The 23,520-nt window shown below is 40.9% G+C and overlaps 2 protein-coding genes across 6 annotated transcripts in view; both read right to left on the bottom strand.

Moving 5' to 3' along the window:
* Positions 1-190: 190 nt before the first annotated feature.
* On the bottom strand, positions 191-13,706 carry LOC146691838 (N-lysine methyltransferase SMYD2-like). The gene is made up of 12 exons (XM_085431830.1): positions 13,286-13,706; positions 11,651-11,714; positions 10,163-10,273; positions 10,002-10,062; positions 9,093-9,217; positions 6,366-6,433; positions 4,652-4,754; positions 3,858-3,968; positions 2,718-2,838; positions 2,015-2,189; positions 1,349-1,457; positions 191-680 (listed from the first exon to the last, which is right to left on the bottom strand). The coding sequence occupies exons 1-12, from the start codon at positions 13,453-13,455 to the stop codon at positions 600-602; spliced, it is 1,299 nt and encodes a 432-aa protein (XP_085287956.1). The 5' UTR covers positions 13,456-13,706; the 3' UTR covers positions 191-599.
* Positions 13,707-15,351: 1,645 nt separating this feature from the next.
* The window catches only part of LOC146691837 (prospero homeobox protein 1-like), a 54,213-nt gene continuing 46,044 nt past the window's right edge, over positions 15,352-23,520 (bottom strand). For all 5 annotated transcript variants that reach the window (XM_085431824.1, XM_085431828.1, XM_085431825.1 and 2 more), the window contains one exon: positions 15,352-15,986. In XM_085431824.1, coding sequence (XP_085287950.1) covers positions 15,863-15,986 — 124 coding nt within the window. In that variant the 3' untranslated portion in view covers positions 15,352-15,862. The remainder of the gene's footprint in view (positions 15,987-23,520) is intronic.

The raw sequence follows: 23,520 nt of genomic DNA, 5'->3' as shown, positions 1-23,520 counted from the left end.
TGGCAGAACTTCTAAATACATTTCAATATGTGTACATATGTTTTGTATATGCATTTTTCAGTTTTCTCTCCCCAGACATGTTTGAAGCTGTTGTACTTGCTCATTATGCAATAAAGCCTTATTTTCTTTAAAAGTGCAGCATCGAGATCACAGTGAAACATCAACATCAGATAAAAGGAGTTCTAGGAGGTGCTGAAGCATCCACCATCACAGGGATACATTAATTTTATTTAACAGGCCCCATATGGTGATGCAGCTCTCCTGATTGCATGACGCATTGATCCTCCTATTTGCGTACCTCCATAAACAACTCAACTCTTGGGTTACAAAGTACAGCTGTAGTCTCAAGCCAAATCAAAGTTATTTACTTGATTTAAAAAACAAAACACCTTCCACAAAGTCATATTTTCATGCAAATTCCACAATAAATACCTGCTTGTTGCAAAAGTATCCTGCGTCTAACTGATAGGAAGATGCAGGATAAATAACCGTGAAGACATACTCCTGAAAAAACCAAGATAAATTATTTGGATAAGACAAAGTTTGGAAAGTGTATGCAGTCTTTATGGATCAGTCTTGATATTTCTCTCTTGTTCTCTTTATTTTTGTGCTATCATTTTACGCAGCTCTTCAATGTAAAAGTGATCCTTCCCATGAGCCACCTCCATTATAGCCATTGCCTGTAGAAATGCAAGTAAATTTATTATTAATTAACATCACACAATTGCTGTATGTATGTTATTTCAATGTGTAGGTATACTGAAGGTGAACACTTTTCTATATTCAGGTAGTCAGCTGACCTCATTTTTTGGGCACATAATACCTGACCAACTCAAGTAAACCCAATCCTAACACTGCCCCCCACAGGCTTGTACTGTAGGCACTAGCCATAATGTGTGCATCACTTCATCTGCTTCTTTTCTTATCCTGATGCCTCATTACTGTGGAACAGGGTAAAGCCAGACTCATAAGACCTTTATTGTTCCAGATCCAATCTTTTCTAATTAACCAATTGATAAGTGGTTTCCTTAGGCCTACACAGCCGTTTGATTCCTGTTTCTCTCTTCACATTGTGAATGTAGAAATGCACTTGATTTTACTATTAAACATAATTATACATTTCCGACCTGGTTGTTTTAAGAAATAAGAGTTAGTTAGGGTTAGCCTAGACATTTCAATCACTTCAAGTAATTATACAGAGATAAGTGCTTATCTGTTTAAGTTTATTTAAATCCAGCTGGTGACTTTTATTTGGCCAGGCAGTGTAATAGAAAAAACATTGCTATTACCTTATTAATAGTTGTTCACTGGTTAGTATTTATTTCGTATTTAGACAGTCTAATGTTACCTTTTTGAGAGCGCTGGTGCACGCTGATTGCCTCTCTAGTCCCAAGTACAATCGGCCCAGTTTCAGGTAGACGGACGAGACATTAAGGGAGTAAGGTGGATAGAGATGACTGCATTGGACCAAGATCACATAAGCAAATGAAAGAAGAAGAAAAAAGACACATCTAAGATAACACCGATCTTTTTAGATGCAGTACAGTTAGTAAAAAAACACACAGAAAACCCCCAAACTTTGCAAATTTTCAAAATTATACCAGCTTTTGGGAGATTGGAATAAAAATACTACTTGAAAAATGCTTTTAAACATGAGCTAATATCATAACGGTTGATAAAATGCAGCGATTTGAAAAAGGCTGATTTTAAGCTGAAATTATGTATTTATGTATGGTGGCTTATTGGTTTTAGTTGAGCATAATTCATTCATATTTAGATTTTTCTGATGTAAACAAATAGAAGATTAAGGCACAAATAAACTTAGATGAACACATTACCCAGAATAAAGAAACCTGCAGGAATACAGTCTGTAATATCTGACTAATTTTAAGTACCCAAAAAACAACAACAACCCCCACCCTCCAAAACAAAACAAACAACAAAAACACAGCAACAACAAATACATTTGGAAAGAACAGCAGAGGGGGGGGGGGACATGTTTTTATGTTAATACCTGTAAGGTTTGAGAAGCTTCTCGCCATATCTGATAGCTCCATCTAGATCTTGCATGTACATGCAAATCCCCATGGCTTGGTACATCATGTGGAGCATGTACACATTGGAGTCATCAAACACGGCTCCCATTTCCTCCAGGCTCTGCTCGCACATCTCCAGCAACTCACTAGGGGGTGGCACTGAGTCAAGGCTACAAGCTCATAGTTGGCAAAGGATTCAAATGGGCTTCTGTGGGACAGAAGAATTCCACCTCAGAAGGTCACAACTCAGTACTTGTGTAAATCTCCAATCCTCATTTTGTTCCCAGTTAAACGCTTGTTAACTTTTGTGACTTTATCTTTGATATCAGGGTTTATCTTTATGGCAAACAGTCATATAAACGTGTTAAGGTACAGAAATGTGTTGTTGTTGTAGTTCCCGTCGGTCATGGTGTTGCTGCTGGTAAAAATGTGCAGTAGCTAAATAAATTATTTAAAAATGATAAATGTCAAGCAGCTATTTCATCTGTAAGACAATAATTATAATATACTGACTGGAATAAAGCAGGAAAATGTGGAACTTAGGCTTGAATGCTGAACTATTGCTGATATGTTTCAACTTGTTGACAGTACTCTGACAGTTCTCTTCAGCTTTTGGTCCTTATGAAGTTTACGATACAATGTAGAAGGCACAAAACGATATCTATTGATACTGAAGGATATTCTTTGTGTGTTTGAATTCCCGGAACTCTCTGATAGTTTTCCGGGCGTAACGAACCATGTTGTTGATGACATCTGGCTCAATGGAATCACTCTGCTTACGTACTTTTAACTTTGCCTTGTCCTATAGATGAAGACAGGAGAGAGAGCGTGAGAGTCAAAACAATGCTTTCCAAATTCCTAAATTATACTCTCACTGTCCACTTTGTTAAGTACACCTCTTCACCTGCTTGTTAATGCAGATATCTTAATGATCCAAGCACATAGCAGTAACTGAGTGCATTTAGGCATGTAAACATGGTCAAGATGCCCAGCTGAAGTTCAAACTGAGCATCAGAATGGGGAAGAAAGGACTTCTTTTTGATCTACTGGGATTTTCCTCACACATCCATCTCTAGGGTTTATAGAGAATTGTGTGAAATGGAGCAGTGCTCTAGGTGAAAATACCTTGTTGATGGAAAATTGAAAAATGTTGCCTGGTCTGATGAGTCTCAATTTCATTTAGATGTTTTCGTCAGAAATTAATCTAAACAACATGAAAGTAATGGTTCAATGGTTCAGGCTGCTGGTGGTCTGATGGTGTGGGGGGTAGTTTCTTGGCACACTTCAGTCCCCTTAGTACCAACTGAGCATTGTTGCTGATCATCTCCATCCCTTCATGACCACAGTGTACCCATCTTCTGATGGCTGCTTACAGCAGGAAAATGTACCATGTCACAAAGCTCAGATAAATTCAAACTAGTTTCTTGAACATGAAAATGAGTTCCCTGTATTCAAATGGCCTCCACAATCATCAATATCAGTCTAACAGATCACCTTTAGACATGTGGTGGAGCAGGATATTTGTATCAAGGATGTGCAGTGGACACATCTGCAGAAACTGTGTGTTGCCATCATGTCAATATGGACCAAAATCTCTGAGGAGTTTCCAGCACCTTGTTATGGCACGAGGAATTGAGGCACTTCTGAAGGAAAAAGGAGATTTAATCCAGTACTAGCCAGGTGTATCTAATAAAGTGGCCGGTGAGAGTACATACCTTGTGGCATGTAGCATTTCCCAGTTCTTACATGTGCACCCATCCAAATGATGCATATTATTAATTTTTGGCTTTAATCTCCATTCTACATATTACCAGGTCTTACCTTTGACTTGCTTTTACATTCCTGGCAGTCACAGAGAAAGTAATAGGACTCTCTCAGCCTGTTATTGCGGTCATCTGTTGGGTAGAGGAGGTCTATGTAGCTGATAAGCACCTATAAGGGGATTTAACACACACATTCAAAATAAAGCACACTCTCTGTCATTGACATTGTTTTTTCTCTTCCTTGTTGCCACATAGCTCCTAAGACGCAGGGCAAAGGTTTTGCTAAAAATAACCCGTCTGAAATCTGCTGCTGCATCCCTCCTTCAAACCAGATCTCCTGCTTCTCTTGACACACTGACCTATCATTGACATGGTGCTTTTCATTAGCGATGCTGCTGTTCTCTACCTTTCCCTTAACAATTTTTAGACTGGTGTCTCAATCACATTGTTCTTCTTCTTTGATCTTTTTTTAAGTAATGTACTTGTAACTTGTCATTCTAAGAGTTTTATGCTGATAAAACAAACAAGATGAGTTCAGTTGAAATAAACTTTATTGTTATAATTGTACCTTTTCACCTTTGCCAGGCTAGCTCTTTTCCCTGTTTCTAGCATTAATGTTAAGTGATTATAATAAGTTGCGATTGCACAGTTTAATTTTTAACATAAAAAAAATCAGTTTCTCACCAACTTAAAAGTTGTTCAGTCAATCTTCCATTGACAAATAACTCTGACATAACTAGCATGTGCTGCCCTAGCATAGGAAGGCCAGCCAACTCCTCCACACACACTTAAAAGAAAAAAAAAAAGATCAAAACCCAACCCCCTCTAATAGCAGCTGTCTCTTTTCCTCACTTCATCTCCAGGTTTCATGTCCTGCACTGCCCGAACTTCAGCCGATGTCCCTTTGTACGTGACTATGACGCTGGGAAGGCAGCTGTGGTTTATCAGGGCCATGCTGTGCAGAGAGAAAGATATCAAAAGAAAGAAAGTGATTTAAACAAAAGCGAACCCTTCTTACTATGGATAAGAAGGAAAAACTGAGGCTTAGTATTACTCCTAGCATTTGCATGATTACTCACTATTTTTAAGTGGTATTACTACAAGGCTAAAACTGTGCTTGCACAGAGCTCTTGCATGACACTGACATATGTTATTACCAGGGCTGCATGCTGGAAAAAAGCATATAACAATAATCAATAATCCAGCTATTCATCAGTATCATGAACAACTGCAGTCAGAAGTCAGGGCAACAGACACATTTTTTTAAGCCTGTGCCACAAACTCCCACCATTTTTTTCAAATAGGTTACCACAAGCCAAAAACAGATTTAGCTCGCTAAAGTAAAATAAGGACAACTGCAATGTCTGTAAGCATGGAACAAACCAGAGAAGCCCGTAAACCGCAGGTCCTTGCAGACTGACTGGATGAAGTCACTGTACCAAAGAAGCCCCATCCTAGAATTCCCCATTCAGCAATCATTTCCAATTGACCAGCTTCCTCATGTATTACATATGCGCATATTACAGTACGAGTGTTCAACATGTGGTAACAATATTTAAAATCCTTTACAAAAACACAAATTACTCGCCCATCAGAACTTCATCTTTTGGGTCTTGCACTCAGCAAAGTCACTGACAACCCTGCTCAAATGAAAAGTCCTGGCGGTATACTCATCCTCCTCTCTTCTCTCCTCTCCTTCTAGCATCACATTGTTATGCTGATTTGGTTTTCCGAAGCTAATTTACATATTTTGGGGATTTAAGCTTTTATCCTATAGACATTAGAGAGAGGACAGGTAAGCTGGGAGAAAGACAATAAGAAAATGGCTTTAGTGGTGGATTCAAACCCAGGCCTCTGCATTATTCTTATGGCATATTGGTTGCCTGCTCAATCCAGTGAGCTAAACCAGCACCACTCTTTGCTAATCCTAATTTTTAAGCCAGCTGCACTGATGAACTACTCTACAGTATAAATAACTAGGTGAACTGACATTAACAGATCATGCATATTGCTGCCTGTGGACAGTTAGGCCTTTGGTGACTTCAAACCAAACAAACTGCCTTTTAAAGCTAAATAAAAAGTCTGACATCCATAGAAGTCATTAGAAAACACAAAGTGCAGGAAATCAAAAACAAAACAAAACAAAACACTGAGACACAACAGTAGGTAGAGTTATGTAAGGAAGTACTTTGCAGTATATGTGCTGCTGAAACCTTACATGTGTTCATAAAACCTTTCATGGTGTGGGGGTTGTATTTAAGTCAATTCCTGTTTTTAAGGAAATCCCAAAATCAGTTTCACTTAGCTCTTCTACTTCCTGTGTTCACTTTTCCCCTCCAGTTGTCAGCACGCGCTGTTGTAACACTGTCTCTTCGGACTTTAAAGCTCATTTCAATTCATTTCATAGTTTGATTACTTCCATATGACCTTTGAGCCAGTCTCTTGGACTTTTGCTTTCTCTTCCTATTGTCATATATTATTGTTTTATGAAGAAAAGTTATGCCCATTCCTTTGGGTCATCAATCAAAAAGTGCTCATATGCATGTGCGTGACATTTCTTTCTTACTCTGGATAGACTGCAGTACCCAAGTGGGAAAGTTCATCATCCTCTATAGTGAAACCATTGCAGCCAACCTATTGTTTAAGACAAAGAGAAGAACAGAGAAGAGTTATGATAAAAATTAGACTACAACTGTGTGTGCTGGCTTGGCTTAGCTATCAGCTAACTAGCTGGCGTTTGACACGTCACCCAGAAGTCAGTAAAATCCAGTTTGGATCAACAGACCGTATTGATTCCTTCCTATACTGATGCAGAGGTAACACAAGTGACTGTGGAGAATGGCTGTGGGTAATTAATGGGTCCTTACCACCAATGTTCCCTCTAATTTTTCACTTGTCTGAGCGAGCACACAAACTCCCTGAGCGGTCCCTTGGACCACTGTGAGCAACAGCAGACGTGTGCACTGTGGTCACGCCGGCATCTAATCCAGCCAAGTTACATGGTTTATTAAAATAATCAAATTACAGCATTTACATTTATGTTAGATTACTTTTAATTAACTGCTTTAGCCCACTTACCATGAAAAAAAAATCTATTCATTGACCTGTGTAGTGCACAAATTATTTGTGCCACTCCAAAAAATTATTTCTGTCCACTATGAGATAAAGAAGAACAACAGCCTGATACCTGCAGGCCTGACAACAGCAGATCACTCCTGTAACACCTGTAACATTCAGTAGTCGCTTCCTTGTTCTGACACAAACAACAAAACTATTGACTACACTACACACTAACTACACAAGATTCAAATTCAAATTCAAATTCAAATTTTATTTGTCACGTACACAGTCATACACAGTACGATATGTAGTGAAATGCTTGGACAACTGCTCGTGACCTAAAGAAAACAAAAAAGGAAAGGCTATGAATAAGATAGGAAATAAATATGAAAAATTAAAAAGGGTAAATTTAACTAGGAAGGAATAGAATATAAATTAAGGTTAAAAATGAAATAACTGTACAACACAAATTAGAATGAAGGGTAAATTTAACTGGGAAGAATAAGATAAAATATATAAATTAAAGTTGAAAATAAAATAACTGTACAACAAAATACACAATACACAATATAGAACTATATAAGAATGTATGAAGAAATCTAAATATAAATAAATATATACACAATAACAGCAGCTGTACAAGTATTAACTGGAAAGGAAGAATATAGTGACCAGTGTTGTGCAAAAACAAAGTCCAGAAAGTCCAGTGTGTGTGTAAGAACCATATGTGTGGGTCAGTACTGTGTGGTGGCGTGATTGAGAGACCGTATCGCCTGCGGGAAGAAGCTCCTCCTCAGTCTCTCTGTGTTGGTCTTCAGGGAGCGGAATCGCTTTCCTGACCTCAACAGAGAGAACAGTCTGTTGTTGGGATGGCTGAGGTCCTTCACGATCTTCCTGGCCTTGGTCCAGCACCGCCTGCTGTAGATTGAGTGCAGGTCAGGGAGCTCGGAGCGGATGGTGCGCTCAGCTGACCGCACAACCCTCTGTAGAGCTCGTCTGTCCTGCATGGTGCTGTTCCCGAACCAGGTTAAGATGTTTCCCGCCAGGATGCTCTCTATGGTGCACGAGTAAGTAAGTTCCTGAGCACCTTGGAGGGCAGTTGGAAGTCTCTCAAGCGTCTGAGGTGGTAGAGACGCTGTCGGGCCTTTTTCACCACGGTGTTGATGTGACAGGACCATGACAGGTCCTGCGTGATGTGAACTCCGAGGTATTTGAAGCTGTCCACTCTCTCCACTGGGCACTCGTTGATGACGGGGGTCTGGTAGTTCCTCTCCTGCTTAGTGCTGAAGTCCACTATCAGCTCCTTTGTCTTACTCCTCCTTTGCGCTAAACGTCTCAAATCTCTCACATCTCAAAACACCGCCGTCACTCCTAAAACTTCACCCTGTTTCTTAACAACTAGATGCCACGTTGCCATATCATTTTTTGATTGGTCGACATCGTACTTTTTTGGACGAATAGGAAAGGAAGAGGGGGTGGGGGTTGTTTTTGCTCACAGGTGGAGAGCGCTTTCGAGTCTTTTTTCTTATAAAACGCCGTTTTTATCGTTTCTTCCCGCAGTAAATATAAACAACGATAGTATTCAGGAAGAAAACCAAACATTGCATTTTTTTTTTATCACTACTCTGGTTTTACGTGGCCTATCAACACAATTTAAAAACTGGTATAAAGTCTACACTTTTTCCATCAATTGTTCCGTCTGTCCTGCTCACATCTCCAATGGTTGTACACGTTGTCATTAACGTGGCTTCACTCCACATCAGCCACGCCGCTTTGCCAGCTAAAACACCGGTGTCGGCACATAAGGACGCTGTCATAGCCTGTCAATGGCGTTGATTGGCTGCGTATATACGCATTATTGGCTGAACTATGGGATAAGGTGGCATCGTTCTAATCCCAAATGGGAGCAGCCAGTCACTCACTGACTAACACTGCAAAACAGGATTGTTGAAGTATTAATTTTAATTTCAATTCAGGTTAGATTTTTTTTGTGCGCAACGCAGATTTTCTGTGCGCAGAGACCATGCCAGCAGTGCGCAATTGCGCACGTGCCCAGCTTAGAGAGAACATTGCTTACCACCCTCTGCACCACTTTTATAACACCCCTTTCAGCTCAGTGGCCACAAGGACAGATACAGAAAACTTTTACTACTTCATACCACAATACCTGCATTTATTTTTGATATTTAAGGTCCTCACTGTATCAAAATTACATGGTGTAACAACGCATTACCTGGGAGAAGAGCGTGAGTAGCTCTTTGTGGTCCGGCACATCCAGATGTTTGGAGTAAAAGCGATGGAATCTGGCAATGTCTGCCTCGGTCATCTCTCTTTTCTCATTATCTTCATCCTCTGTGTCTGTTACAATAAAAGAATTTGGTTTCATTTAAAATAATTTATTGTTTCACTGGTTTCACGGTGCTGTGCTTTTTTCACCCTAAGATTTTCTTTTTTGTTTGGTTATACATGTTGATGGGTCTAGAGAGGTCTAAAGTGTGTGGATTCCTATTATTTTCCTGTCTTATCAGTAATGTCGAGGCTTAAGTCTAATATATTTTTGAGCTCTGGTTACATTTGAGTTTTTATTAAATATTTCTTTGAACTCTGAACTAATGTTCAGCCCAGTCCTCGTACCAGACCATTTTTTTTGTTTGTTAAGCCACTAAAAACGGATCCACTTGTACTGAACTCTATTTGCGTTTACATGATTTATTTGGATTTTCACATAAATTAACTAAATGCATTTTTAATGGTTTGCACTGCACTAAGAACTATAAGTTTCTTCTTGTTAACTTGGTCAAACATCATTTGACTTGAGAGACACTTATGCAATCTGCGCTGTGTTCCCAAGAGCTCCTATTTCACGTTCAAGCATTTACACTTGTTATGTAGTCTGGACACCACTTGACCCACATCTATAGGGTATATATAGATGTGGTTGAGGGTGTTTCTCAGTGGATTTTTCTCTGAGATATCTTGAGGGTATCTAGGGATCTCTTGGACTGACTTGTAGAGTGTTTCTGCACAGACACTACACAGGTGGCTAGATAAGTGTAGTTCATAAAGAGCAACCACAGCCAAGTCACCATCAAGAAATCATGTATGTTTTTTCTCCTTGTGTTGTAAAGAAATAAGTACTCACGTGATTGCATCTCTCCTATGAGCAACATCTTCTCACAAACGCATCGTTCTTTCTGCATTTTCTGCAGAAAATAGACATGTTTAGCAGAAATGACCTTAAGAAACTCTGGACAGCGATTAAAAAAGAGATTATTGTATTTTATGTATTATTAACTGCCCAACCTTCTTTGCAAGGATTCGCGCCACCAGCCTGGATATCTCTGACGGGCACCAGTTCTCTCCAAAAGCAACCATTGCCGAACACTCCAGCTTGTGCATGGCCCAGTCCCCTTTCTAAGGAGCGCGTAAATGCAATAATAGCATAAAAAAACAAAAAGCCCCTCTTTACTTTATGGCCAAGTGAAATGTGAGTACATTCAATTCAGTCAACTATTGACAGTTTATGTCCCACTACAACAGAAGGCCTAACAGTTGGCAACCCCTAAGCGACACTACCAGCTGTGGCATTAAGCTGTAGCATGGTGGCATGCTGGCACTCTGTTAATCTAATGTTATCCTTGCTTCTTCACTCCTCCAACATGGAATGGCCCACTCAATTATCTGCTTAGTCCCCAACTTTATAAACAACACTGCATCCTACACACTCCATAATAGAGCATGCTATGCATGCATATAGAAGTGCATAGAACAACCAAGTTCAGCTAAGCTGTACATCTGCTGAGACTACATTAGAAGACACATGAATGATATATTTATGTCATTGGACACTGGATATGAAAACTAAATTCTAATTTGACAGGTCTGAGAGAGAACTAGACGAGTACACCTGCTCTGGGATCTGTTTTCAGGCTAAAATAATTGAGCAAATGTTGGGAGACTTTGGCCAATAGCAGGTCTTTTGAGATATTTAACTAAAGATTGTAGAAATCCTTTCAAGATATAAGCTAAGCTCTCATGGTGCAATGAGTTAAGCTGATGACTTTCACCAAGGAGAATCAGGTTTCAATCTTACATAAAATCAAATGTTATAATTGACTTACTTTGTTTATATGTGCACATGAAGCATCTGCAAATGCCTGCGTTTGTCTGCTGGGAGGAACATTGAGAGCAGAGCTGCAAGAGCAGGATAATTTTAAAATCTTTTTGGCTTTTATCACTTATTGTCAACTGTACCTTTAGTAGTACTGAAGCAGAAATATAGAGCTTAGCTTGATGATGTGTCGCCACTTGTTTGTCCTCTCTACAGTCGCACATTTTTTTTTGTCATTTTACACTTCTTAGGATTTACATTTGAAGAGCCTAAAGACATTGATTAGATGTCATGTTTACCCATAAAATAATGATGACATATGTAGTGAATGCAGTGCATGGAACAGTGGTTAGCAAACCAAGAGGGTTCTGGGTTCAAATCGAATGATTCAAAGAGGCCCCATGCCTGTGTAGGTTTCTTCCCACGGTCCAACTGGTAGATCTATTTTGGCTGTAAGTATGAGATGTGAGGGTTTGTGCTTGTGGGTTTGTGCTTTCTCCATGTGTTGGCCCCTTTGGTGGACAGGCGACCTGTCAGCGATGTACCCTGGCTTTATGACTACTGGAATAGACTTTTTAAGCTCCAAGTTTTAATATAGATGTGTTTTTTTTTTAAATTATTGCGCAGTGCACTTTAAAGAATTCACACAAGAGCTGTGACTTTGCAGGATGTTTTCTTACCTGACATTTCACATTGCAGTAGAAGGCTTTCTTGCACTTCCCACATCTTGCCAAATGCTGTGTCCTATAAATTACAAAAACAGTTTTTTTTTATTACCCTGCGGATGGCACTGAGTTGATATAAAAGAAATCACCCTGAGACCGTACACATCTTTGCACCATTTATTTTCAAAGGGCCAACATATCCACAAGAATGCATCTGGTTATGTAATACTGAATTGTAGTAGCATAATAGTATTCAGTTGTGCATGTATAGACATTTAAATGTTTGCTCCATAACTTTGACACATGAAATAGCAGTTGCTAGTAGCTTGTTGTAACTGATAGCAATGGAGGGCTTTAAAACCTACTGTGGTATTAATAGAGCAGACCCTCTGACAGGCCAGCTGTCTTTTTAACACATTGAATCAGTAAAGCTGCCAAAAAGTTCACCAGTATAATTCTGAGGCTCTTACCATCCGCAGTCACACTAGGTTTACATAAGGCACTTACGGGCCGGAGCAACCAGTGGGAAAGCATGACACACTAAAACTACCTATTGCAAAGAGCAACTGTAACTCAGGGGTCAACTTACCACTGAACTGTGTAAAGTTGAGCAAGTCACAAAGGACGTTGTCTCTAGGATGCTGTCTTTTGCTCAATTGTTGAGTTAAAGCAAGCTTTACACAACTGATTTTAATGGTTCTTGATCAACAATGATCTTTCAGTATGTCGAACCAATTTATGAACAGATCTGCCTCCACAGGTTCTGTTTCCAAACTGAAAGTTAATTAAAAGCCTTTCCAAACCCCTTTTCTTCTACTTTTCTGCTAGAATATGTCACACATCTCTTAGATTGACATGATTAAAGCCCGGACACTGTGATAACATATTACCAGACTATATTTTTTCACTTTAAATTGCATATATGTTGCAAATTTGTGGAACAGGCTATGTATAATGTGGCATACCTTTACTCTTGCTACTTTACAATTTTAAGTGCCAAAAACTAAAGTTAAAGGAACTTCCTGTGTTACAAGAAGTTTGACAGACTTTCAAAATAAAATTCTAGAAATAGTAAAAATATCTTTTTAATTCCTAAAACACTTGGCAACTGACCAACAGTCTCTACATTTTGTTAGCCAGATCTTACTAGACTGTCAAAATAAACACAAATATTAAACCTGCAGCTTGGGGCTTATATGAGATGCTGGCTTTTGAATATGGCATAACAGATTCTGGTGGTTGATTTAGGGTCTCTATTTATGACAATTATTGTGTAAATAGGATGTTAAAATGGCCATTCAACATCTGTTTGTAACTGTGAAGCTAACTTTTATGATCAAGCTACATTTTCTCCCCAATACGTCTTGCAACCTGGCAGCTCAGAAGATGCACTGGCAGTCATTTATTCAAATTTCTTGCATGCAGAAACAAAAATGTCAGACAGCACAAATATGCAGAATTTATATGATCCTGCAGGAAAAAGGAGTAGTGCATTAGTTACAATTCACATCGTCCTAACTACTAATAAGCACATTTCCAGTAAAAAGCAAAACAAAACATCACAGTGGCTTTGTAATTTCCTAAGAGAATGCGCTTATATATGTATACATTTAATGAGGTGAGCAAAAGATGCACTGCCAAAGTGTTAACCTGGTGAAGCAGAACTCGCAGTAGCAGCCTCTCTCTTTCACTGACAGCACGTGGGAGTAGGCTGGGCAGGAAAACAGGAGCTCTCCAACTTTAAATGGTCTGGTTACCCGGAGCCCTCGTCCCTTCCCCGGGCTGTCAAACCTCTCGAGTCCTTTGATGCTGCCCATCATTGTGCCTTCTGCCCGGGGTGTCTTCTCTCAGAATGAGCCCAGAGACTTGGAAGAGAAGGGGGATGTGGCATCAAGTGTTAGGGCGTTACCATCCCAATAATAGTTCACAGTGGCATCCAGGCACAGAATGGACCCAGCAAACAAGCAGCCGATGGGTTTTCGGAGCTACACAGCGATTTTACAGCTATTAAAGTGTTAAGCCTCTTGGCAAAAGTCACTCATGCCCTCACAAGTGTAAATGTCTTCATCACTGAACTTGTCCACCCCATCCTCCCCACCCCCCCCAGGTTTTTGAAAGATATGTGGAGCAACCAAAAATGAGTGCAACATCGCCCCTAGTGGACACGGAGTTAAACGAGTAACAATCGACAATCAACATTACAACATTACACCCAACAGGAAATTAGTATGATTAACGTGAAACATTCCGCATTCCTGCAGGTGTGATGTTGAGCTCTTCATCTCCGTGAAAGGTATGGATTCTCTTTGGCGTCAAGTAATGTTTTACAAATTCACCGATACATTTCTCTCTGATACATCTTCAGTGCCGTTGAGCTTTCTTTAACCCCAGCGTTGCTAAGTTGCTGGAAACATTGCTCACAGACTTTTGTCCCACGTTTCTTGTTCTGGTGTTTGTGGAGAGCATCTGAGTATGCCAGGGAAAATGTCGCCCACATCTTTACAGCACTACCATGAGGCCGAGGCGTTAATAAAGGGCAGGATACACCACATTCTTCTTTTGTCCAATTTTGGTGAGCCTGTGCCAATTATAGCCTCAGTTTCCTCTTCTTAGCTGGCAGGAGTATCATCCAGTGTAGTCTTCTACTGCTGTAGCTCATTTGCCTTGTTGTGCATTCACTGATGCTCTTCTGCATACCTTGGTTGTAACAGGAGGTTATTTGAGTTGGTGTGGCCTTCCTTTCAGCTCAGAGCAGTCTGGTCTTCTCTGACCAGTGTTGATGAGTTGTTGAAGTGAAGTGACCGGTGTGCGTAGATCAGTTATTTACTTAACTTTAAATTTATAAGTGAGAATCATAACCAATTTATTTTTAATTTAGTTATCAGAGTGATTTGGCTCCTTCTGAAAGTAAAAGGTAAAGTAATGTTTCATTTATGTATCACCTTTCAGTATAAATGGCACAAATACCACAGAGTCAAAAGTTCTTAAGCTCAGTGGGAGAGATCCTGCACAGCCTGCAGGCCCCAATCACATGATCTCAGGGACCTGCTGGGTATGTATGAATATAAAATTTCTCTTCATTAAGTTTGTTAAGTCTCGTTTAGTTTTGATTTATTAAAAATATTATATTGGTCAGTGTTTATTTTCTTTTAAGTTTTTATTTTTGATTATCTAATTATTTGAGCTTAGTTTTAGTTAACTATATAATAACCACGACTGGTTGTTCAGTCACCTGTGCAGAAGGTGTTGCTTTTAAGAGTTTCTTAATCCTTTTAATTTGTGGTATAGCTAATCATTGTATTGGAACAATAACCAGTTCTCTTATTTTCAGTTATTTCACTATTTCAGTTTTTTCTTTCCTGTGCTGCATATCTTAATGGACTATGAATACACAAGAAAGGTGTAAGACATATGTATGGCCTGCAGTAGATCCACAGTGTTATGTTCTTAAGTGCAATTCAACAAGGCCATCTGGTGGTAAAGGCCAGGAAGGTCTTGACACTTGATGCTCACGCTGTGGTACAGGTTAAGTCGTTGAGTTGTGGGCGCTGTTTTTTGAAGTTACCATAAAAATAATAAAGTTAAACATTTAGCTATAATAATATTTGATTACTTTGTGTAATAAAAGTGGGACATTATTCATCTTGGAGATCGTGAATGCCCAGATTAAGAGAGAGAGAGTTTTCCTTTTCTATCTGGCATCCACATTTGTCACATTGTGCCATCATGTGGTGCTTTATTGTAAGCACAGCCTCAAGTGATTGAGAACCCATTCAGGAAGCATCACAGTCCACAAGCCACCTTAGATACAGACAGATTATCTGATTGGACAACTAGGACTCCTGTGGGGGTTTTTTTTTTTCGGGGGAGGTTGTTTTGTTTTTTCCCCACTAGTGCAGACAAGCTCAGGTCAGGTACTTGATCTTGAGCAAATTGAAATATTTCATAACCAACCATTCCCAAACATTACAGTACATGTGCGCGTGCCTGCTCGCTTTCTCGTACACATGCACGCACATACAAGCACAAACCACTGTGAAGATTTGCCCCTCATCTGTATCTGAAGGCTTTATCCAACCTTGCCCCAGATTCCCCCGATTTATTATAATTCCATTTTTCCAGTCTTTCAATCTAAAGATTTGTTCCTCCTCATTTTTTAATAACGTGGCAAGCAAGGGAAGCATGTCCCTGGGAGATTATGCGGTCGTCTCTGGCGTCTCGTCTTGATTACATCAGAGGAACCTGATTTGATTTGGAAGAAACCCCCTTGTTCCAGTACGATATCTCTTTAGACCTCCCCGTTGTGCTGATTTCTTGCTCTGTCAGAGGGGATGATCTTGATGAATATGATCTAAAAGAGAGGGAGGTAGTAAGAGATTAGGTGAATGGATTATAATTTTCCAATGATGAGGAACAATAAGAAACAATAAATCCTAAGTAGATTTAGTTCTCAAGAAAACCCTGTTAGGGCAAATCAAAAGACGAGACAGGACAGAGGTATTAAATAGATACAGTAGGTCTGACCTGTTTGGCCTAAAACAAGTTCAGTTTTTTTTTATCTTGCTGTCAGGAATTTGATTGAGCCCACTTTGAGATATTTTACTGATACTTTATGATAACATGTCTCCTGGTTGTCTACCATCGATCTAATTCGTGTGAACGGGAGATCTCTTGAATGCATTTCTGGGATTTCACAACAAACTTGAATAAACTCAGTTTTGTGATCAAGGGCTGAAGGTATTTATGACCCTGTGAAACACATTTTTGGCCTCAATTTGAGTATTTATTCAAATAATTCAAACAGCACTTGATTGATCATATAACTGACCATGCAAATCAAATCAAATCAAATCACTTTTATTGTCACATCACATGTGCTGGTACATTGGTACAGCACATGCGAGTGAAATTCTTGTGTGCGAGCTTCACAAGCAACAGAGTTGTGCAAAATACAATAACGTAAACAGGCAAAATATACGAATGGCTAAATCTGAAACTAATAAATATACACTGAACAAAAATATAAACGCAACACCTTTGTTACTGCTCCCATTCCCCATGGGATGGACGTAGAGACCTAAAATTCATTCCAGATACACAATATAACCATCCCTCCCAAACAGTGGTCACAAATCAGTCCAAATGTGTGGTAGTGGGCACATCTGCTATATTGAGATAATCCATCCCACCTCACAGGTGTGCCACATCAGGATGCTGATCTGACATCATGAGTAGTGCACAGGTGTACCTCAGACTGCCCACAACAAAAGGCCACCCTGGAATGTGCAGTTTTTTGCGCTATTGGGGGTCTGGGGACCCAGAACCGGTCAGTATCTGGTGTGACCACCATTTGCCTCATGCAGTGCAACACATCGTCGCATGGAGTCTATCAGATTGTCAATTGTGGCCTTTGGAATGTTGGTCCACTCCACTTCAATGGCTGTGCGAGGTTGTTGGATATTCGTGGGAACTGGTACACGCTGTCGTATACGCCGGTCAAGCACATCCCGAACATGCTCAATGGGTGACATGTCCGGTGAGTATGCTGGCCATGCAAGAACTGGGACATTCTCAGCTGCCATCTGCCCTGAACAATGTGAACCATGATTCATCCGTGAAGCGCACACCTCTCCAACGTGCCAGACGCCATCGAATGTGAGCATTTTCCCACACAAGTCTGTTACGGCGAAGAGCTGGAGTCAGGTCAAGACCCCGATGAGGACGACGGGCATGCAGTTGAGCGTCCCTGAGACGGTTTCTGACAGTTTGTGCAGAAATTGTTTGGTTGTGCAAACCAATTGTTCCAGCAGCTGTCTGGGTGGCTGGTCTCAGACGATCTTGGAGGTGAACCTGCTGGATGTGGAGGTCCTGGGCTGGTGTGGTTACACGAGGTCTGCGGTTGTGAGGCCGGTTGGATGTGCTGCCATATTCTCTGAAACGCCTGTGGAGACGGCTTATGGTTGAGAAATGAACATTCAATGCACGGGCGACAGATCTGGTTGACATTCCTGCTGTCAGCATGCCAATTGCACGCTCCCTCATTGCTTGTGGCATCTGTGGCATTTTGCTGTGAGACAAAACTGCACATTCCAGGGTGGCCTTTTGTTGTGGGCAGTCTGAGGTACACCTGTGCACTACTCATGATGTCAGATCAGCATCCTGATGTGGCACACCTGTGAGGTGGGATGGATTATCTCAATATAGCAGATGTGCCCACTACCACACATTTGGACTGATTTGTGACCACTGTTTGGGAGGGATGGTTATATTGTGTATCTGGAATGAATTTTAGGTCTCTACATCCATCCCATGGGGAATGGGAGCAAAAACAAAAGTGTTGCGTTTATATTTTTGTTCAGTGTATGTACAATATATAATAGTATATGCAAAAATAAATAAATAAAAAAAAAATTCTGGATGTGTATACTAAATGTTTTTCTACGTGTGTGTGTGTGTGTGTGTGTGTATACACATATTTTACAAATTAAATAGAGTCAACAATAAATAAAATATATAAAAATATACAGAGTTGAGACATGTGCAAAACAGTGGCATTACTGTACAGTATGGAGTGCAAAATGTTGAAGTTCCAGTAGTGGAGGTGAGGTGTCTATGAAGTGTTCAGCAGTCTGATGGCCTGGTGGAAGAAGCTGTCTCTCAGTCTGCTGGTACGGGACCGGATGCTGCAGAACCTCCTTCCTGATGGAAGTAGTCTGAACAGTTTATGGCTGGGGTGACTGGAGTCCTTGATGATCCTCCCCGCTTTCCTCAGGCACCGCTTCCTGTAGATGTCTTGGAGGGAGGGAAGCTCACCTCCAATTATCCGTTCAGAGCACCGCACTACTCGCTGGAGAGCTTTGCGGTTGTAGGCGGTGCTGTTGCCATACCAGGTGGTGATGCATCCAGTGAGGATGCTCTCAATGGCACAGTGATAGAAGGTCCTGAGGATGCGGGGGTTCATGCCGAATCTTTTCAGTCTCCTGAGAAAGAAGAGGCGCTGCTGCGCCTTCTTCACTGTTTTGTTTATGTGTACTGACCACGTAAGATCCTCAGCCAGATGTACACCAAGGAACCGGAAGCTGCTCACTCTCTCCACAGCAGCGCCGTTGATGGTGATGGGGGTGTGTACTTCTCTGCACCTCCGGAAGTCCACTATCAACTCCTTTGTCTTTGCGACGTTGAGGGTGAGATGGTTGTCTTGGCACCAGTGGGTCAGGGCGCTGACCTCCTCCCTGTAAGCCGTCTCATCACCGTTGGTGATAAGACCCACCACTGTAGTGTCGTCCGCAAACTTCACAATGATGTTGGAGTTGTTAGTGGCCGTGCAGTCGTAGGTGTAGAGTGAGTACAGGAGAGGGCTCAGTACACACCCCATGTCTTTGGACTGTGGGAGAATATCGGAGAAAACCCCACGCAGAAAAACACAGTCAGGGCTTAAACCACTGACCTTCTTCCTGTGAGATTAGAGTGCTAACCATGGTACCATCCCATAAAGATGACATTTGTAACCATTAGAACAGTTTCTGGGTTTTTCCAAGGGTAGCCCTAGTAAACTGTAGAGGCAGAGATCACTCTCACTCTCTGATACCCAATCATTTTGTTCTAGAAGCAGACCTGAAATATGACACAAACTGCTGAGTTCAGAAAAGAAAAACAAGGGTTATCCCTACTTGTGTCCAAGGGGGAAAGAGTTAAAGTTAGAACAAGATGTTGTAGACTCAAGGCCTGTTTGGCCCAAAAGAAAGTCTTTTGTATAAACAGGTAGATTTTTAGTCCTTGGGTTAAACCAGGGGTAGGGAACGTTGGTCCTCGAGAGCCGGTTTGAGATCGCACCCTGGGTCACCACACCTGAATCAAATGATTAGTTCATTACCAGGCCTCTGGAGAACTTCAAGACATGTTGAGGAGATAGTTTAACATTTAAATCAGCTGTGTTGGATCAAGGACACATCTAAAACCTGCAGGACACCGGCTCTCGAGGCCTGGAGTTCCATATTCTCTGGGTTTAACCCTAAAGAAAATAAAAAAAGGCTGTTACTCAGCCTTCCCAGTTTAAACAAGACTGGGCCAGTGAATTAAAGAGTGTGTTTTCACGCTTTGGAGATGTGGACTAGGTAAGAATATGCAATTGTGTATAGTGTCAGTGCTGGTTTGTGTAGTTTTTTCCAACCTGATCAAACCAAAAAGGTTATAACAAATCAGTTTTACCATCTTCATATCACCAGATCTCTTTTTCTCTCTCACTTCTTCTGTTGCTGTTTTCAGGCTCTTATAATTGTGGCCACACTATTAATGGAAATATGCAGTATAGCGTCGCATTGTTGAGCTCGTAAAACAGCACCGGCTAATACCTCTTTACAGTGAGGTCGTGGAGGAGGGTTGTGTGTGAAATCCATTGTGGTTAAAGACCTTTCCTACTTTCGGATTTGGAGAGGCAGTGACCGAGCCCTCGTCACCTCGTACTCGTGACCTTGTCATTGCAAGCTGTTTCCAGGCTGCTGTGCTAACTACAGGTCAACAGCAGTGCACGGCTTGAGAGATGGACAGTGTTGTGTGTTTGCATGTAGTGGAGAGAAGTGAGGACAGAGTAATTGATAATTCCAGGCTGTGTTTTAGAAGTGGGTACATGCCAAGACCCTGTGTAATTGTCCCTATATTCCCCACAGCTGAGTTGAGGCAATTTACAGTAATTCCTCAGTCTTTCTGATGAACTCGTTGACTTGACTGAGACAGTGTCTTTCATCCTACTTTGTCCTTTGTCTTTCAGCTGGGGAGCCAACCCTAAAGCCTTAACCACACTGTCTCCACTCCTGGATAGGGGGGGAATGCAGTCCCTGCTTGCCTACTCTGCCGTCTTAGCTCTGTGAGCTTTGCAGGCGCAGACCCTCATCTCCCACTGTTAATCCATGTGTCTTTGCTTTGGCTCTTGCCTTACACTATAGGGCTGATTGGGGTCTACTGCCCTGTGTCACCCACCTAAGCTCTGCTTTCACTGTAGGGCTTAGCGCCTCAGCCATCGGCTGCTTTATGAGCAGACAGCTGGGCTATTCTGTCTCAGTCTTCCTCTTCTTTTACCACTTGTGACAATGAGACCATTATTGTTTTTACCTTCTGAGCCTGTCCGTCACTGTGTGTGTGTGTGTGTGTGTGTGTGTGTGTGTGTGTGTGTTTGTGTTTATCAGTAGCATCAAAACCATGCAAGACACAGTCAAAAAACTTTAAAGCCATCTGGTTTGTTCAAAAGTAAGTAAATAAAGTACTTACTTAGTACTGTATACGCTAGTTGAACTCAAAACAGAGGATCTCTCAGGGGCATAACCTCTGAGTTCATGGACTTTGAAGACAATGAAGATAAATATAAATAAGGTTAGATATTATGCAGATCAATTTAATCATTTTAATCTTATTTGAATTAAAACCACTTTAGGTTACAGAACACAAAATTCATCCTAAACAGAAACGATTTAGGAGTTTTTGAATATTCCAATTTTATTTGTTTTTAAATACAAAATGGAGCTTTAAATGATGATTTCATTTATTAAAGGAAAAAAGTTATCCAAACCTTCCCTCTCAAATAATCAAGTTCCTCACCCTGTCGCTAGTATTAATAATTTTCAGTCCGTCTTCCTGAAGTCTACAACCTATGGGCATTAACAAATACTGTGTTTCTTCCCTTGACATGCAACAAAAGAATTTCTCGTGTAAAGGAAATGACATCTTCTTCAGTTCACGAAACTGATTTGTCGACTGGAACTCCATAATATGAATATCCTGTTCCACCACATACAGATTTCTGACCCAGCTTTCTGAATGTGGCGACAGAAATTGAGATTCATCACATCAGGCACATTTTGTCCAATCTTTTTTGTCCAGTTTTGGTGAGCCTTTGTGAATTGTAGCTTTAGTTTCCTGTTGACACTCCTGTTGGAGCGGCCCTCGATGTGGTCTTCTGCTACTATTACTGTTACCCTGCTTCAGCACGAAGCTGTCCAGCTATTCTCCTCTGACCTCTGGCATCAATAAGGCATAGTCACCCAGAGAACTGCCTCTCACTGGGTATTTTCTTCTTTTTTTTTTTTGCTTTTCTTTTTTAGACCATTCTCTAGAGATGGTTGTGTGGGAAAATCCCAGTAGATCAGCCATTTCTGAAATTCTCAGACCAGCCTGTCTGGCACCAACAACCACACCACATTCAAAGTCACTTAAATGACCTGTCTTCCTCTCGTCCCCATTCTGATGCTTGGTTTGTCTTCACTAGGTCGTCGTACCCATGTCTAAATGCTTAAATGTTGCTGTGATTGACTGATTAGATATTTGGTTTAACATTCAACCGAACATGTGTACCTACTTGTAACATTTATTTTTTAGTTTTTGTATTCTCTCATCCTTCCGTAATTCAGGCTTTAAATCAAGCTTGAGTTGGTGTTTAAACTTCAGTATTTAATGTTAATTCAAAGCACTACTGTCTCGGGTTTATTGAGCCCATATGCTCTGGATGCAGTATTAAATTTAACCTTGGCTGTACCAAGCAGCTTTTGTGTTGCTACAGAATTTCCACTGGCAATGCAAATGCAAGAAAAAAGCCCTTGAAGGTTTTTAGTTACTGGGGAGCTCCCAAGTTTGTAGGGAATCCACAAAACTGTTTGGTTCAAAACTGTCTTCAGTTCCTCCCTGTCTTCTTTCTGTCCTCCATCTTTCCCTACCCTATTCCTATCCTCTTCCTCCTTCCCTCCTCCTTCTTCTCTTCGCCGTCCTCTTCAGCCGTCCAGCTAAACTTAGAAGTGACAACAGTTGCAGGGTGACAGCAAGGGCTAAATAAGACCAGAACAATAGCTTCTCCCCCTCTGCGCTTCGTCTCACCCCCTCATCTTCCCCTTTAATAGACTGCCATTGTTCTCTCCCTCCACTGTTGCTCTTTCAGGGAGTTTGTTAGCTATGCTAATGAAGGTTGGGCTTGTGTGGGTTTAGCGAGTGGGGATTTGATGCTCTTTAACTGGGCACTTTTAGAAAGGAGAGGCGATCATAAGTGTGGCTGGGCAGCTATTCACCGCCAGTCAAATGTCACAGGCGTGTTGATGTGACACAGCAGAGCAAGTACGTAAGAGATCTGTTACATTTCCTAAGCACTTGCTTCTAATTAATATCTGTGCACTGAAAGTGTCACAAAACAAATAAATAAAGGATGTATAAACAAATAAAAAGGGAGTATTATGGAAGAATATGTACCACTCATCCTCTAATGTACATTATACTGTATTCATCACCAGTCCTTGCAGAAAAAAAAAGAGTCACGTAAGACAAGATGCAGAGACTACAGTTAAGTATAGTGCAGTCAGTCATCCAATCAGTCAGTAAGTCTGTAAATAGCCTGGCCGATGGCTCCTTTGAGCTTTCCTCTAAGAGGAATTCTCTTTCTCCTTGGTGTATTAATAGTGCCTGTGCATTGTTTCCTACAGCAGCACTGCTGCAATCAAAGGAAGTTGGCCTGCCAAGTATACAGATATTTTCCTTTGTCCCTATGTTTAGCAGGCATGTAAGAGTCAGATATGTGTGTGTGAGAGACTCTGCCTGGATGAAGGTGCTGTGTGGCTGCAGAAGCAAGTGCATGCATGCTGATGGGATTATGTTAGGATGTCTGTTTATTTATGTGTGTTATCATACATGTACGATGAGACATCCTGGAATGATTTGTGTTTGTCAGTTTGAGTGTGACACACAAACTCTGTGACCTTTTATTCGAGAATTCAGGTGCATTAAATGATTGTTGGGGTATTTCTGTTAGATGGACCACATTAATACATTTTACAACATGCTGTATTGGTCCACAGGTATGCGTTATAAACGAAGGAGATTGGGTACAGTGTGCATGGTCATTTAAAGTTTTG

This window comes from Copadichromis virginalis, linkage group LG15, assembly GCF_057382275.1.
Source record: "Copadichromis virginalis isolate Kocher_CV1m ecotype Utaka linkage group LG15, C_Virginalis_male_GT1.1, whole genome shotgun sequence".
In the NCBI taxonomy this organism is placed as follows: Eukaryota; Metazoa; Chordata; class Actinopteri; order Cichliformes; family Cichlidae; genus Copadichromis; species Copadichromis virginalis.
Note: the sequence above shows the minus strand (reverse complement) of the source record. Positions and strands in the feature narration are given on the sequence as shown.